At 40.2% G+C, this 17,690-nt stretch overlaps 1 protein-coding gene across 4 annotated transcripts in view; it reads left to right on the forward strand.

The window, feature by feature from the left end:
- SNAP25 (synaptosome associated protein 25) overlaps nucleotides 1-7,078 on the forward strand; it is a 79,139-nt gene extending 72,061 nt beyond the window's left edge. For all 4 annotated transcript variants that reach the window (XM_026012282.2, XM_026012283.2, XM_072736386.1 and 1 more), the window contains exons 7-8: nucleotides 1,270-1,414; nucleotides 5,785-7,078. In XM_026012282.2, coding sequence (XP_025868067.1) covers nucleotides 1,270-1,414; nucleotides 5,785-5,853 — 214 coding nt within the window. In that variant the 3' untranslated portion in view covers nucleotides 5,854-7,078. The remainder of the gene's footprint in view (nucleotides 1-1,269; nucleotides 1,415-5,784) is intronic.
- Nucleotides 7,079-17,690: the final 10,612 nt, after the last annotated feature.

The following is a 17,690-nucleotide window of genomic DNA, read 5'->3' on the forward strand; positions in this document are numbered from 1 at the left end:
CTTGGTGGGGAAAAAAAAAAAAAAAAAAAACCTTGGTGGGCCAGTCTATGCTGGGAGTTAACCATGGGGGATGAGTTTTAACCCCACTGGACATCTTTAGCATCACCATCTGCAGTGGGAAAATGTTAATTAGCCAGAACATTCTAGAATGAGTACTTACCATTTACAATAAAGAGTTACTACCTTCTTAACTCTTAAGCTATGAAAAAAATGACAAGGTGGTAAGGCACTTTGAGAGTCCACTCCTTCCTTCCCAAACTGAAACAATATTTTATCACCACTTTTTCCCCTGAAATCACCCATTCAGAATGTCACCAACCCCCCCTCCCCCTATTGCATTGAAATCTGAGCAAATAGAAATCTTGAATAAGTAGTTCCCTTTGGAGTTCTTGGGAGCAAGCAAGATTAAGGGCAGACTATAATTATCATTACTCTTCCCGTGTATTTGGGTCCCAAATGGGGAAGAAGATGAGCAGAGAAATTCTCTGACTTAACGCAAAAGCCTTTCTTTCTCAATTTAACTTTTGGAGACTTTGGTTGACATTTCAGAAAGAAAAATATAATTTCTAACTAATTCCATCTTCATTCTCTGACCGGCAATCCTCTCAACAAAAGGATTTTATTCTTTTTTTTTTTTTTTTAAGATTGTATTTATTCATGAGAGACACAGAAAGAGAGAGACAGAGACACAGCAGAGGGAGAAGCAGGCTCCTCACAGGGAGCCTGATGCGGAACTCGATCCCTGGACTGGGATCATGCTCTGAGCCAAAGGCAGACGCTCAACTGCTGAGCCACCCAGGCATCCCAAAAGGATTTTATTCTTAAAAATGAAAATTGGGATAAACATATGAAGGGAGGAAATGATGTGCTGGTGGAAATGAGATAAGTAGATAAATTAATCTAATATGCCTTCCTTAAAAGTTGAAACTCAAGGGGTTCAAAAATGAAATTTAGAAAATATTTTTTAGGGGTGCCTGGGTGGCTCAGTTGGTTAGTTTGACTCTTCATCTCAGCTTAGGTCTTGATTTCAGGGTTGTGAGTTCAAGCCCTGCGTTGGGCTCCATGCTGGTTGTGGAGCCCAATCAATGAATCAATCAATCAAATTATTTTCTGTTGTATGAGAGCTAAAATGTTCTTATATTGAACAGAGATTAAAAGTAGATGGGATTGATACCTAAAGGTCTACAGATTTTCCCTGAGCTTTGGGTCCTTGGTATTTGAGTTTTTTTCTCAATTTCTATCTTATAAAAATTGCATTTTGACTCCCAGGGTAACAAATGATGCCCGAGAAAATGAAATGGATGAAAACCTGGAGCAGGTGAGCGGTATCATTGGAAACCTCCGTCACATGGCCCTGGATATGGGCAATGAGATTGATACACAGAACCGCCAGATCGACAGGATCATGGAGAAGGTGAGCTTGTGGCAGTCAGCGAGCTTCCATTGTTCATTACTTCCGAAATACCACTGAGGAAAGATGAAGGGCATAAGCCCCTCAAACTGTGATATTGGATTCAGGCACACGGGATAGATGGAAATTTCCCCCTTCATTTCGCAAGACAAAAGTTCACCGACATAAGTAAATAAGAGGGTAGAATTTAATCTATCAGATATTCCTCAGAGGCACCTCTATTTCGGGTATTGTGCTAGGCACCAAAGGACATGAAGATGAGAAAGACATTATCCCCACTGCTAAGAAACTCACAGCCTATGGGGAGCAGTGAGCCTCCAGATGAATTTACTACCACACAAAATATAATTTGCCGAGAGTGCCACACATAAAATGCTATGTAGGGTTAGATGAGGAAAGATCTAAGTGATAGGAAAGGGATAGAAAAAGATTTTCCTTAAGTGATAGGAAAATCTCCCAAAAAGTCAAATTGAGTCTCAAAGTTTAGTTAGGAGCTTGTCAAGAGATGATGTAGGAATAGAATCAGGAAATAGGGGAAAGAACACTTATTTTAGTTTAACCAGAAGATGAATATGAGCTTTGATTTATAAATGCCAAAGCTTTAATAATAGTTCAAAAAGGCCCAGATTCCATTTCCAGTTCAACAGTTCACATGTCCAGATCTCAAAATAGAAAGCATAATCTGATGAAGTTGAGTTCACACAAGGACACCAGATGTGGCTCTAAGACTGAACCCCCTGGTGTCAACAAGAAGCATAAAGAAAAATGAAGAGAATAGAATGGGAAGGGAATGGTTTTAGGGGCTTGAGATCGGAAGGAAACAGAAAGAAACACCGGATACCTTTTATAAGAAGATTTGGGGCACCAAAACCTGATATTCCACCCTACACAAATCTGAAATACTGTCTATGATCTTGTATTCTGCTTCCTTCCCAATCAGTAGAGTCCCGAATATTGCTTATAATCTCATAAGATGTCAAAATGCCAACAGGAAGAAATAGGTACATTACAGGCTTAATGGTAATGGTACATCTGTAACCAATGGTTACATTGGTTATTTACTGGGAGATGCTGAATTTTTCAAGCTGAAATCCTGAGTTTCTTTTGAACGATTCATTCCACTTTGGTGAGCAGAGAAGGATGCTTTGAAAATAAGGCTAAATACGGAGTTTCTTGGTACTCAGACATCCTCCACTGACTTGAAAAAGGAAGGAGTTGACATCAAGGGAACGCTTGGCCCTGTTGCGCTCTATGTGCTCCATATTAAAAATATCTCATCACGTAATATTTTCCCTGATCAATGTTGAGTTACACAGATGTCACTATTGGCTGGCAAAAAGCTTGTGCTTTGCTTACTTTTACAAGTCATGACACTCTTACCATTGTTAAGAGCCTTTGATATGCCAAGGCTTTTAAAGCTGCACAAATCAATAGATTTTAGAATAATATTGAGAGTTTCAAAAAGCGCTGGAGCTGACACAAACTGACCTAACCCGTTATGGCCCAGAAGAATGAACTAAGAAATAATTGCCGAACCACCTTCCATCAGGAAAATTGTTTGAAAAAAACAGAAGTACTCATTATCTGTCAATGGACCCAATTTACTCACAGATGTGGGGAGATAATGTATCTCTAACTCAATTAGAGTTCCAGAAGGAGTACTTTTACTAAGAGAGGGGTCAAATCTTTATTGATAGAGTTGGACTTCCAGCAAGAAAAAGAGTTCCTGGAAAGGCAAGTGGCATCTTAATTCTACCACTTTGCATTTCTAGTTCCCTTCTCTAGGGAAAACCTTTCATTTTGGGCCCAATTTACTACAAGGGCAAAGACATATGCAGCTATGAATTATAATTGGAAATCAGGCAAGTGGATGGGAAATAACCGTTATGGTTTGTATCATTCTCTAAGTGCTGGATTGTTTAAGAAGTGAGAGAGGGGTCTTTTTGCCTTTGAATAACTAGCCTTTGTCTTACCCTCCAAATCACAATCTGAACATGACTCGATAGAGTCTATTTCAACCCAGTATCGCTACAAATGATACATGTTATATAAACTACACATTTTTAAATAGATTTTTACCCTCTCACGAAAGTTGTCACTTCTGCTAATAGGAAACAGAATACAAAGATCTCTTGAGTATCTAAGAGTAAATTAAACTCACACTCTAAGAAGAAGAATCTTGGGGCACCTGGATAGCTCAGTTCGAAGTCTAACTCTTGGTTTTAGCTCAGGTCATGATCTCAGGGTCATGGGATGGAGCCCCCTGTCTGGCATATGAACAGAATGAACACAAAGGCATTCTCCAAATACCAGAGAGACATCTAAAAGGAGATTACCTCAGGATTCTTCCTAAAAGATGCTATTTCTGTTATATAATAAAGATGTAGTACGTTTTGCATAAGGTATATAGGTTTGAATTTTGATACGCTTCAGAGAAAATTTAGGTGGAAATCACAGATCTTCAGTGAATGTAGGTCTGTTCTGGATCCTTTGACAATGTCCAAAGATTAACCTCTATTTCAAAATTTCTCCTTCTACAACCAGATGAAGGCTCACCAGTGCATTCTTAATGCAAGAGTTTCCAGAATGCTTGCCTCCAGAAATGCCATCCATTTTTAAATTAATGATTTTCCTCATTTGAGCTTTTCTTAGTATTTAGTCTGGAAAAATAGCATCATTTAATCTACAGAAACATTTCACATTGGTCTGAGCTTATAATGCTCTTTGCACCAAAATGTCATTATTTCTAATAGGATTTGTAGCTAAAGGGGGAAGATTTAAGAGCCAAGTAAAATTGGAGAGAATACCTGTTTTCCAAATCAGGAACCTAAGGTCCAAAATATGAGTCTATAGATCAAAACAATCAAGGAAAATTAATGCCCTATGTTAACTTGTTTTCAAAGTCAACTTTTGATTATCCAAACAGATGGTAGGAAATCGTTGCCAGATAATTCAGAATTTTGAATAATCTAGCAATATTTCTATTTTAACTTGGCAAATTTCTAGTTGAATATAAATAACTTTAAATATGCTTGGAATTCACAATTAAACTAAATAAAGAAGATCCAATTCGGCGGAGATTGGAAAGCACCAAGCACCATAGTAAATGCAAAATCAGTAATCACTGAACAAATACTGGTTGATAGAAAAGCAATTCAGTTTCCCTACACTGCCTCTCAGCTTTGTGTTCCTCTTTCCAGGCTGGAGAGGGACAGACACCATTACCAACCGTGATAGGACAAAACAATAGCCTGAACAGAATCTTCATCTTTGCCTCTGCTTGCTCACTCATACCTTTTTCAGTGGTATTGGGAATAGTTCATTTTCTGGGGTTTAAAAGTCTGTCCTGGTAGCAACTCTTGGTTTCGTGCTGCATGTATAGCAAAAGGTAACTGAAGCAGTGAAGTCAGTCAAGGTACAGAATTATGGTAAAGTGCTCTTGTTCAAACAAGCCAATGATAAGGGGCACCTGGCTAGCTCAGTGAGTAGAGCACATGGCTCTTGATCTTGGGATCATGAGTTCAAGCCCCATATTGGGTGTGGAGCCTACTTAAAAAAAAATACAAGCCAACTGTCAAACTCATAGGAGTGAGTCTTCGGAAATGGGGCTAAAAGTTACTAAACATCCTGAAAACAAGTCAAGTTTTCACCCAATAACAATAATTGTAAGATAGAATATATTGAACACTTAATCTTTGCAAAAAATTATTCAAAGCACATTATATGTACAAACTCATTTCATTTTCACAGCAGACCTAAGTACTACAATAATGATTAACATAGTGATTACTAGTGTGGACTCTAGCTCCAGGCTGCCTGGTTTCCTCATTTGGAAAAAGGAATTAATAATAGTATATACTTCATAGTTATATCAATCTTGATGTCAAGGTTGAATGAACAGGATATAGACACTCATGCTTGTTAGCAGGATTCTTTTTTCCCCAGCTTATACACAAGAAAGCTGAGGCCCCAAGATTAAGTAAGTGGCCTGAAGTGACTCTGCTAATAGGTTAGCCATGATCTGAACCCAGCTGTTTAAGTGGTGCTAATTCAACTCAATCCTGCAGATGTGAATGCCATCCATAGACATCACTGGGTGCTATTCCAATAGAGAAAGATAAATGAGGTAACCCTGTCCTCAAAAGGGTGCTCTCTGGTAAGGTAAGACAGTCATGGGAACCAAGCTTCTATGATCATGTCCAAGTAGAGCCACAAGCAATTATTCTGGGATGACAAAAGAAGAAAGGGTCAGTTCTGACAGGAGAAGTTTCAAGATGCCTTCCCTCAAGAAGAGGGCAATTGAAGAGACCCAGAAGAAAGAATGGAATGTCAAAAGGCAACCTGAATTCTGTTTTCTTTCTCCTTTTTTCTAGGCTGATTCCAACAAAACCAGAATTGATGAGGCCAACCAACGTGCAACAAAAATGCTGGGGAGTGGTTAAATGTGCCCACCTGTGTTCTCTTCCAAATGCTGTTGGGCAAGATAGCACCTTCATGCTTTTCTCATTGTATTACCTAGTAGGTCTGCACACATACACATATCAGTCCACCCCCATTGTGAATGTTGTCTTGTGTCGTTCATCAGCTTCCCCAAAATATTATGTGTCTTTTGTTCTTTCTGAGTCTCTTTCTTTCCAAAGGTTGTATATAGTAGTCATTTAGTGGCTCTGACTCCCTACATAAGATGTCTTGGGTTTATTTTTCCTTTTCTCTCCTCAGTGGTGTTTGCTGAATGACAACAATTTAGGAATGCTCAATGTGCTGTTGATTCTTTCAATACACAGTATTGTTCTTGTAAAACTGTGACATTCCACAGAGCTACTGTCACTATACTTTCTTTGGGTGTCAGGCTCTGAAACTCTCAAAATTTGCTGTCCTTGGTTCCTCATGGCTGTCATCTGTCTTTATGATTTCATAATTAGACAATGTGGAATTACATTACAGGCATTGCACTAAAAGTGATGTGATTTATGCATTTATGCATGAGAACTAAATAGATTTTTAGATTCCTACGTAAACAAAATCTTTCCATGACAGTAGCATACTGATGAGAAAACACACACACACTACAACAGAAACAACAAAACAACAACAAAGCATGCTCAGTATTGAGACACTGTCAAGATTAAGTTATACCAGCAAAACTGAAGTAGTATCACTTTCTTTCTGTCAATATATAGACTTATTAATCATAATCATCCTTTTTTTAAAAAATGAATTTTAAAAAAGATGGATTTGACACACTCACCATTTAATCATTTCCAGCAAAATATACGTTTGGCTGAACTATGTCAAATGAATGTAATATAGGATTTATTTGCTGCTTTTGAAGGCTATGTTTTGGAGAAAGCAATCTTGCTGTGAAACAGTGTGAAGATGTAAATTTTATAAGGCTGACTCTTATTAATCACCATATCCCCCTGTGGTTTGTTATCAGTACAATTCTCTGTTGCTTAATCTAGAGCTATGCACACCAAATTGCTGAGATATTTAGTAGCTGATAAAGAAATCTTTAAAAAATAATATAAATGAATGAAATATAGATAAACTGTGAGATAAATATCATTACAGCATGTAATATTAAATTCCTCCTGTCTCCTCTGTCGGTTTGTGAAGTGATTGACATTTTGTAGCTAGTTTAAAAATTATTAAAAATTATAGATCCCAGATGTCTGCTTTAATTTCTTCATGGACTCCATCTGACTTTGCACTCACGTGAGAAGAGGAACCCTGGCCACTCCATCCCCTTGCTTCTCAGAAGCCAGTCTGTGTGCTGAGAACATTGTGTGGAAAAAACAAAGATATCCCTTTTAGACATGATTCCTCCAGCAGGTGACACTTCACTTGATTTTTATCATCTGTTTCAGAAATACTTGTGTGTGGATTCAGTGTTAGCTACGGGAGAAAATAGAGTTTCCAGAAGATGGAAAAACATCTATGGAAAAAAATCTTTGGTACTCTGACTTGATCCTACATAGATTTAGGTATATCAGGTATCAATCAACTCTTCCTTCCTCTCCCCAGTCCAATCCCACCACCAAAAGTGAACCCTCCACAACCATACCACTGCTACCTCCACTTTTTAAAAATTTTTTATTAGCGTTATTGATATACTCTACAATCCATCCATTTAAAGTATATAATTCAGTATTCTTTAGTATATTCAGAGTTGTACAATCTAACTTTAGAATATGTCTATCACCCCCAAAAGAAACCCCATTCTATTAGCAGTCACTCCCATCCCACTTCCACCACTAATTTATGTCTGTCTCTATAGACTTGCCTACTCGTGCATTTCATAAAATGGAATTATACAAAATGTGGTGGCCTTTGTGTCTAGCTTCTTTTACATAAGCATAATGTTTTCAAAGTTGATCCATGTTGTAGCATGTAACAACTTCATTCCCTTTTGTGGCCAAATAATGTCCATTGTGTGGATACTACATTTTATTTATCCATTCATCCATTGATGGACATTTGGATTGTTTCCAGTTTTTGGCTATTATGAGTTATGCTGCTATGAATATTCATGTACAAGTTTTTGTGCAGACATTTTTCAATTCTTTTGATATCACCATTTTTACCATTATTGCCTCTGTCACTACTAAAGCCAACACTTCCACCACCATCATCTCCATCAACACCTGTACCAGCCCTACCTCCACCACTGCCACTACTGCCTTGATTACCACCACCTTCTCTCCACTTGCTCTGCAACCTCTCCTTTATCTTACCTAATACCTTCAGAGTCTCCATCTTTATCATTGCCATCTCCTCAGCCATGGTATCACCTCCATCACCTGCCACCACCACCATCTTTACCAACATCACCATCACCTCCATCACCTCCACCTCCTCCTCTGCCTCTCTCTTCTACCCCATAATAGTGATACAGATGAATTTGTCCTAGTTGCCTTGACAAAGGCAAATAATTTCACCCTTGAAAGTAGTTCTCAAGGTTTTCTAAGAGAAGTTAAGTAGTGGAAACAATGATGACAAACTCATCATTCTCAATAAATGTTTGCAGTTATTCACCGTCTTCCCAAGCCTCAAAACAAGTTCTGGACATGCCCAGATGCTCAACAACTATACCACACATTTCTATTTGAAAGTTAAAGTAGTAGGGTGGTTGCTAGAAGAAGGAGAAAGTGGATAAATATTCTGCATATGCCAAAACTGCTAAGGGGTCAATATATGGGTCATATTAGAAAATTCTGTCCTAAATTCCATCTCCTCTCAGTCAGGTGTATTTCCACATTGTGTGAGTAATAAAACCCCATACTGGAATTTTGCTTTAAGGTTTATCATATGATTCATTCTGAAACATATTTCCTTGGATAATTGAGTTTCTCCAGCCTCAACTCTTATGCAGTCAGTTCCTTTTGGCTAAAGAAGGACATTTTCTCTAGGGATGAATCAGCTTTGGGTAGGAACCAACTCAGGAAATACATTAGAAATACAATGATTGGGGCAAGGCCATATCTTCTGCCTCCCTCATCCATGGTCTTTCTATAAATAACCAGGAGGTATAAAAAGGTTGTTCTATAAACAACCCCGGATCCTAAGGGCCTGCCTGCATTTCTAGTTTCAGATTTCCTTCTTTGACATCCTCCCTCAGCATCTCCTTTGACCAACTTTCCCAATCTTTTTTTTTTTTAAGATTTTATTTATTTAATCATGAGAGACACAGAGAGAGAGAGAGAAAGAGAGAGAGGCAGAGATACAAGCAAAGGGAGAAGCAGGCTCCATGCAGGGAACCCAATGTGGGACTCGATCCCTTCAGGCACTGGGCTGAAGGCAGCGCTAAACTGCCGAGCCACCCGGGCTGCCCTCGATCTTTGTGTCACTGATTGGCCAGCCAATTGATGACCACACTTGAAATTAGGAAAAAAGAAAGAAGATTCATACTTGATGATCATCTGCATGCCAGGTACTGGGCTAAGTGCCTTATTTATGTTGACTCAAATAAACCCTCCTAAAAAATGCTCCAAAATGGGAATTATTAGCCCATTTTGTGGAAGAAGAAATTAATAGTTTATTTGAACAAGACCTCTCAGCTACTAAGTGATATAGGTATGATTCAAACCAGATGTGTACTTCCAAAGCTATAAGGAAGCCTGGAAGATAAATCCAGGATTGTGCCTCTCAATTCAACTAGCCAGGAAACTCCAGGAGATATTTTGCTTCACAAAAAATGTACAAATGTACTGGATTTATTAGCCAAAAGTCTTGGTAAACACCTTTGATTCATTTGTTCATTCAGTGATGAAATATTTATTGAGCTTCTATGCCAGGCCCTGTTCTGAGTACTGGGAGTACATGTGGCAAGGGGAGGGAAAGAGGGAACAGGGAAAATGGTCAGTGTTCATTGAATTTGTATTCAAGCTGGGGATGATAGGTAATCTACCAACAAGTCAAATATGAAGTATATCAGATTCTACATGTCACACAGAAACATAACCAGTGAAGGGGAAAAAGAGTTCAGAAGGTGGAGACGGTATTATTTTAAGACAGAATCATTGGAGGAAGACCTCACAGATAAATGAAGTTTAAGTAGAAAATTCTTCAAGATTTGGAGTAACCAAAATGATATGTCCAGGGTGAACTCATTTGAGAAGCAGTGGTTGGGAATGAAGAAGCAACTGTACAAACTATATCTTTTCATTTATTAATACTGGATTTCCTCCTCTGTAACTCAGTAAACACTGATTGTAACTATTTCCCACACTGTCCAGAAGAAACCTGAAAAACCCTTGGCTCAGAGAGGAAGGAGGCAAGTACAGAGGATGAAACAAACAGTGTACAAGGAATGAACATCAAGTCAAATTATCTTAAGAGAGGAGAAAGTGTTGACTTCAAGGTCCAAGATTTAGGAATTCTCGCTCTGAGTGTTCTTCATACAATCATTGACATACTAGTTTACCTTCAAGCAAGTTAGTCATGTATCTCAATTTCTCCATCTAGGATTTGGAAACCCAAATCTATCTCCTAGAATGCAGGACACTTTGGGAAACAAAGGAAAGTAAACCATTAACAAGTCAGTTAATGGGGCAGCCCTGGTGGCTTAGTGGTTTAGTGCTGCCTTTAGCCCTGGGGTGTGATCCTGGGGACCCGGGATCGAGTCCCACGTTGGGCTCCCTGCATGGGGCCTGCTTCTCCCTCTGCCTGTGTCTCTGTATCTCTCATGAATAAATAAATAAAATCTTTAAAAAAAAGATCAGTTAACCCCAATGCCCACAGCTATTTCCAGGATGAGTTGCCAAAGCATCCAGGTATCTAACTATTCCAGAATCCCAAACCCAGATGGGTACCACCAGCTGATGTTCCCCACCCCCATCATTTCACCATCCTTAGCTCCTCCAGCATCTTGCCATAACACAGCCTCAAGACTACTCTGTTCAGAGGACTTCCTGCCTTAAGCTCATGATCCTCTTTCCACAAGCAACTCAGAAAAATGTGGCCCATAATCCTTCTACTAAACACTGCTAATGCCCTGCTCATATCCTCTGAGCATTTATCCCTACTCACAAAAGGCTGTTTGCAGTGAAGAACACTGAAATTCTCTGCTTTGGGAGAAAGAACTCCAGAACTGCTCATGTTTTAATGCCCTGAGAAGCAGTCCTTAACCAAAGGTGGATGGGCATTGGTGAGTAGATGCCCAGTTTCCTTGGCCTCAGTTTGGGGTAGCCCTGAGCTATGTGTTCTACATTGTCTGTCAGAGTTCCCCTAACAGAATCAATCTCTAGTTTCTCACATACCTTGCCTGGTAATTATCACTATTTATTGGCTGTCTTTTCTTCTCTCTTTCACACCTCACTATTTGTGTTTCCTGGAATCTTCTCAAATAAACTACTTTCCCTGAAATTCATGTCTCAGGGTCTGCTTCTGGGGAAGCCCTGTCCCAGACAATACATTCTAATGAGATACATGCCAGCTTCTGAGCAACCCCCCCAAAAAATGCTGTTGTAGAAAAATGTGCTCTAAAATTTTCACCATTGAAATTCAACCAGTCTTTCTGATTTCTATCCAAAGGTCATGAAAGTCAATAGCATTAATACTGCTTTTGTCATTGGTCATGTCCTAAATGAGGTGGACCCTCTACAGTCCTAATATTATATATTGTTTTCAGTGCTGTCAATACTATTAGTGATAATCAGGCAAACTAGACAAAAGATCCAAACAGTATGGTGGAGGCTGTGAACCCTCTATAATAGTTTTTTACTGCTTTGTAACCAACTGCCCCTAAAATATGGTGACTTAAAACAATAAATATTTATTTAGCTTGCAGTTCTGCAGTTTGGCATTTTGAGCCAGGTTTAGCTTGGAGTTCTTCTGGTTTTGGCTAGGTTCCTCACATGACTATAGTCAACTACAGGTCAGTTGGGCAACTTAGCCTCTGAGAGTTGGCCAGCTATTATTCTCTATAGGGTATCATCCAGGAGGTTGACCAGGACTTTTTCTCATAGCAAAGTCAGAAAGAGTGGAAGCATGCAAAGCCTCTCCTAGGCTCACTGCTTCTCCCATACTCTAAAAGCCAAAAACAGGAGACATGACCAGTTCAAATTCAAGACATAAGGAAATACACTCCACTTCTTATTGGGAAAAGTTTCAAAGTCATATTGTAAAGAGAAGGGTGAGTAATATGGCTATCTTTACTATCAGTCTACCACAACCTCAAAGAGGCCTGTGCAGTTCTCCTTCTTTCCTCTGTGTCTTTAGAATCTCATGGAAATGGGGTGCCTGGGTGGTGCAGTCAGTTAAGCATCCGACTATTGGTTTCCTCTAAAGTCATGCTCTCAGGTTTGTGAGATCAAGCCCCCACATCAGGCTCTGCTCTCTTTCTCTATCTAAAATAAATAAATCTTTAACAAAAAGAACCTCATGGAAATGAAAGGTTAGGGCAAACCCTCCATGTATCTTAGAGTAGACTCCTGCTTAATACTCTCCCCTTTGGTAATATTTAAAAGAATAAGTGTAGGGCTCAATGGGCCAGCAGTCCAAGGGAGGATTTTGAAAACAGCAGAATGATTGTAGGACTGAGGATTGCTGACAGGATTGGCAGCCTGATAAGACTGACCTTAATCCTGAAATAGAAAAACTAATCCCTCCTATTCAAAGCAATAGGGTTTCAGCAGCATCATTAACCCCCAAACAACAGAACTTGAAAAAACAATTTCAAAATGTTCAAAATAGGACTGGATCCTCAACCAGCACTTCACAAATACCCTCATTCTAGAAACTTCTGTGTTTTTTCCTTACCATCTTTTATTTGTTGCTATTCTGTGGGAATTTACACTGAAATTTCTTGGGGGAGAGGGCTTTCTTTTATTTTTCTTTCCTCTCAATCTTTTCTGTTCAAAAATATACTGTTCTCTTTGCTAAGAGGATAAAAAAGACTGATTACTCAGGGATGAAAAAGAAATTATGTGTGTCAGAGACAGCTTAAGTATACACAAGATGTATCCTGGGTGTCTGGAGGAGTAGGGGTGTGGGAGGTGACTGCTGTCTTCCGAAGCACCGTCTTAATTCTTTAAAGAAACTGTGACAACCTCCAGTTTGGGAAAGATGAGGCAAGTGCTAATGGTGTGTGTTTTTAAACTTTCAGACGCTGTGTAGATAGAAAGCCCTAGAGACCTAAACCCATATTCTCATCTGTTATTAAAGGCAAAAATCCAAACTAGGCAAAAATAGATTCTCGAGGGGCTAGAGCTTCTATACCTCTCCACTAAAAATCCAGTTTGTTTTCCACACCTATTGATTTGACCATGACAATGGCCCATTTCAATTTCTGTCTGATGAACTTTCATGTATACACACGAAATGCAAATAACGTGTTAAGCTCTAAGAAAAATGGGCAGTTCTTTAGTCAAGAACTACCAACTATCTCAACATAACTTTATTTCAGAAGAATCATTTCAAACAAAGGGGAATCACTGAAGTGCTTTGCAAGTGCTTTCCCTACCCCTCAGGGGGCTAAATTAGGGGGTGTTTACCAGCTGGTTCCTCAGAAAACAAAGCCTGAGACAGAGGCAGAAATCTAAGTAGTTAATCTGGAAGTGTGACTCCCAGGAGCAGGAGTGCTGAAGGAGGGAGAGCTAACAGCAAGAATGCACAATAGAGTTAGTCAACCCTATAGGCACTTGGGTGTTTAGTTCCCATGAGGCAGCTGAGAAATCTCATGAAATGCACATCAGGACCATCTTCCTGGGGCAAGAAAGCGAGATTTACCCAGCTGCTTCCATCTCCCTTTGGTCAAGTACAGTCACAGGACAGAGCCTTCACTCCCCTGTACTTCTGGGTTGTGCATGTGCCTGTCAACGGGTTCTTCTCAAGGATGTCCTGCCCTAGAGGAGGAAAGAAGTTCTAGGGCAGGAGTGAGAGGTTTGGGCTGAGGTATGCACTGTCAGTTCATACTTGAATGAGACTGGTTGAAGTCTGCACAAAACTAATTGCCACTGCTGTGACTGGCATAAGAGACAGGTACAAGAGAATCTGAAGGTATGTTTAAGAAATGTCTGACATAAAAAAAGAAAAAGAAAAAGAAATGTCTGACATGCACTGCATACAGTTGTGCAGGTTGCATACTGCTAAACCCTAGGGGGCGTCATTCACCTCATAACAACAGCTCCCCACTTCCCTGCTCCATATATAGGGTTTCAACTGAGATATTGTTTGAAAGAGCTTCCAGTGGAAAAAAAATACAAAACAAAACAAAAATAATAATAAAACCTTGAAAAGCCACTGTTCCAAAATAATTTGGAGGACAAATGGAAAAGGCAAACTGTAGAATAAATGGCAAAAATAAAGTTCTAAATATTGGCCGTACAGCCAAGGCTTCAGATGAAAGCAGAAAAGTAATAAGGAATGCTTGTCTTTGTTTTCTGTTGAAGTTGTCATCTTGAATCCTGAAGACTCAGAGGCAGAGGGCCAGGAAGTTCAGCATGAGGAGGAAAAAAATGAAAAGAGACACCAAAGAAGATAACGTTGAGCAATTCCTGGCACAATGATAACAAGAAGATGGGGGCGGGAGTGACATAACCAGTTAAAAGGGAACAAGAAAGAAATATAAAAAGGAACTCTTAAATAGAAATAGTGGCTGAAAGACTGGAGGACATGGGGCCAGTCAAGGACTTAGTTCCCCATTGCCACTTCCGGGCTATTTCTCTTTCATCTTCTTGAAATAACCCCGTTTGTGTTCCTGGGCCCTCCTCTCTACTCTCAGGGCCAGCGTCAAGGTGACCTTGATTATAAGTTTCTCCAGCTTGAAGCTGCTCTCGTTCAAGCTTCAGTCTCAACTCATCCAACATTTCTCTAAACTCATTCTTTGACCAAAATATTTCACACCTCTCTTCTCTCATGTTCTTACATCTCTGCCTGTGTGCTTCAAACTCATCTAAACTTCTAGTTTCTTCTTCTAAGCTATCTATCAATAAGTCCAGCTTCCAATGTCAGCAAGAGCCCCAGGGCACAACTCCTTCCACTTTCATGTCAAATGAAATGAAAATGCTACAATTTTCTGCCCTTCAACCTTGGACTACCTACAAACCCCAAACTCTGGACCAATGTAGTCCTCTGCCTGATTACCTCCCATGCCTGGGTTCCTTGGGAACGTAGATTACTTGGATTGATGCCAATAAAAACGTGTGGTCCCATTGGAATTCTCATGCCCAGCAGGTGGCAGTGTCAATTGGTACTACTTTGGAAAACCATTTGGCAGTATCTACAAAAGCTAAGTGTGTACATACACTACAATTTAGCAATGATAAATATCTAAATATAAATATAAATACTCTAAGTAAAAATAAATAAATAATAAATAAATACTCTAAGTATCTACTTAACAGAAATGTGTACATTTGTTCATCAAAAGACACATGCATACAGGGATGTTCCTAGTGGGAGTATTCATCATAGCCCAAAACTAGAATTTACCTCAATGCCCATTAACAATAGAATGGAGAAATCTCTTATGGTTGTTTACTCATATAGTGCATACAGCAATGAGAATGAGCAAACTACAACCACATGCTAAAGCAACATCCATAAGCCTTACCAATATAACATAGAATGAAAGAAACCAAATACGAGGAACATATTATTTGATTCTATGTATATAACATTCAAGAACAGGATAAATTAATCCATAGTGTTCAAAGTCAGGATAGGGTTACCCTTGGCGTAAAGGGTTAGTGAGTTAACCAGGACACAAGGGAAGTTTCTGGGGCATTAGTAATGTCCTGTTTCTTTGTATGGGTACTGATTACATGAGTGTGTTCAGTTTGCAAAAATCACTGAACTATGTAAAATGATATGTTAAATGATATGGTATAACTATGGGATATATGTTTTACCCCAACAAGAAGTTTTGGAAAGGTTGTAAAAACAACAAGATATAGTTCCCAACTTCATCCAGCTCTCCGTCCAGCTGCAGGTGTCTTTCAGATATAAAGGAACCCTCTTTGCCCCATCCTTTTACCTCCCTCTCTCTTAGCATGACTTCACCTGATATTTTTAAGGGAAAACTGCAGTTGTCAGCAGGAGCATAGTTCATACAATTCCATCCCAATGTGAAAAATGCTTCCTGGAGTAGTGCAGCTTGGCAATCTACAATTATCAGGCACAAATTACTTGAGTTTCCTGTCCCTCCAGTTTCAAGATTGTCCCTCTCCTCCTCTGTTGTACCGTCTTCCCATGTCAGGCTCCTAGAGGGACTATTAATAATCAGGACTATGTATGAAGGTGTGGGCAGCTTTAGGGAAACCAGAAGCGAGAGTGCCGTCCCCTGGGACTAGCAACAGTGAGGGGCCCGTTTCATCCGTAGTTCCAAAGACACGAGCCTGGAAAGGGTGGCTGGATAACAGAGAGGATGGCCTGGCTGAAGCTGTGGCCTTACCTGGAGAGATGGAGTTAATTTATGGCAACCTGGCAGAAGGAAGCTGGGGATACACACCACAGTTTCCTTCCCCTCCCACCTTCTAATCTCTGGCCTTTCTGAGGCTCCCCATGTGCTGAACCCCACCAGGAACCAGGGATAGAGAGGAGGTGAAGTTCACACAAGTTGGCTTGCAGGCAGCTCTTTCTGCCTGTGCACAGGTCCTTTCTGCCTGATTGCTAGCTTGCTTTTTTTTTTTTTTTTAAAGATTTCATTCATTGGAAAAAAAAATTTCATTCATTGATTCATAAGAGACAGAAAGAGAGAGAGGCAGAGACACAGGCACTGGGAGAAGCAGGCTCCATGCAGGGAGCCCGACGTGGGCTTGATCCCAGACCCCGGGATAATGACCTGAGCCAAAGGCAGACACTCCACTGCTGAGCCACCCAGGTGCCCTGTCCCTGTGCTTTAATAAAACCATCTTTTTGTACCAAAAAAACTCCACAAAACACAAGTTGGCCCGCAGATCCAGACAGGGTGGAGTAGGGAAGGGTATTGGTTTGGAGGGGTGAATGATGGCATCAGCACACCCCCTCCCCAGGCATCTCCTTCACACTTCCTCCCAGGAGTATGGAGGATGTTGTGGCTGCAGGGCACAGTCTCCTTCACAGTAGTGCAGACAAAAGGAGGGGAAAGGGGCTCACGTGATGAAGTACATGACTGGAATTGGAATTAAAAAGTCAAGGAAAGGGACTCTCATGTGTCTCTCATGAATAAATAAATAAAATCTTTAAAAAAAAAACAAAGTCAAGGAGAGGGGGTACTTGGGTAGCTCAGTCGGTTAAGTACCTGCCTTCGGCTCAGGTCATGATCACAGGGTCCTGGGACTGAGCCCCAAGACTGCTTCTCCCTGCTCACACCCCTATAGCGTGTGTGCTCTCTGTCTCAGGTAAAATAAATAAATTTAAAAAAAAAAGTCAAGGAGAATATAAGACTCCTCTCTTCCTTGTGTTTGTTTGTTTTAAGATTTTATTTTTTCATGAGAGACACACAGAAGGGGTGGGGAGGCAGGCAGAGACAGAAGCAGAGGGAGAAGCAGGCTCCATGCAGGGAGCCAGACGTGGGACTCGATCCCAGGTCTCCAGGATCATGCCCTGGACCGAAGGCAGGCACTAAACTGCTGAGCCACCCAGGGATCCCCTCTTCCTCATGTTTAAGAGCCCCATGGTAACTCCACTTCTGTCGCTTTTTACCCTTTTGTTAGCTCACTGCTTTTTGAGATTTATTCATTTTAGAAAGAGGTGAGAGAGATGTGGGGGAGGGACAGAGAGAGAGAAAGAGAGAGACAAACAGACTCCCCAGAGTGGGACTCACTCTGACGACCCTGGGATCATGACCTGAGCTGAA

The sequence above is a fragment of the Vulpes vulpes genome, chromosome 14 (genome assembly GCF_048418805.1).
Source record: "Vulpes vulpes isolate BD-2025 chromosome 14, VulVul3, whole genome shotgun sequence".
Taxonomy (NCBI): Eukaryota; Metazoa; Chordata; class Mammalia; order Carnivora; family Canidae; genus Vulpes; species Vulpes vulpes.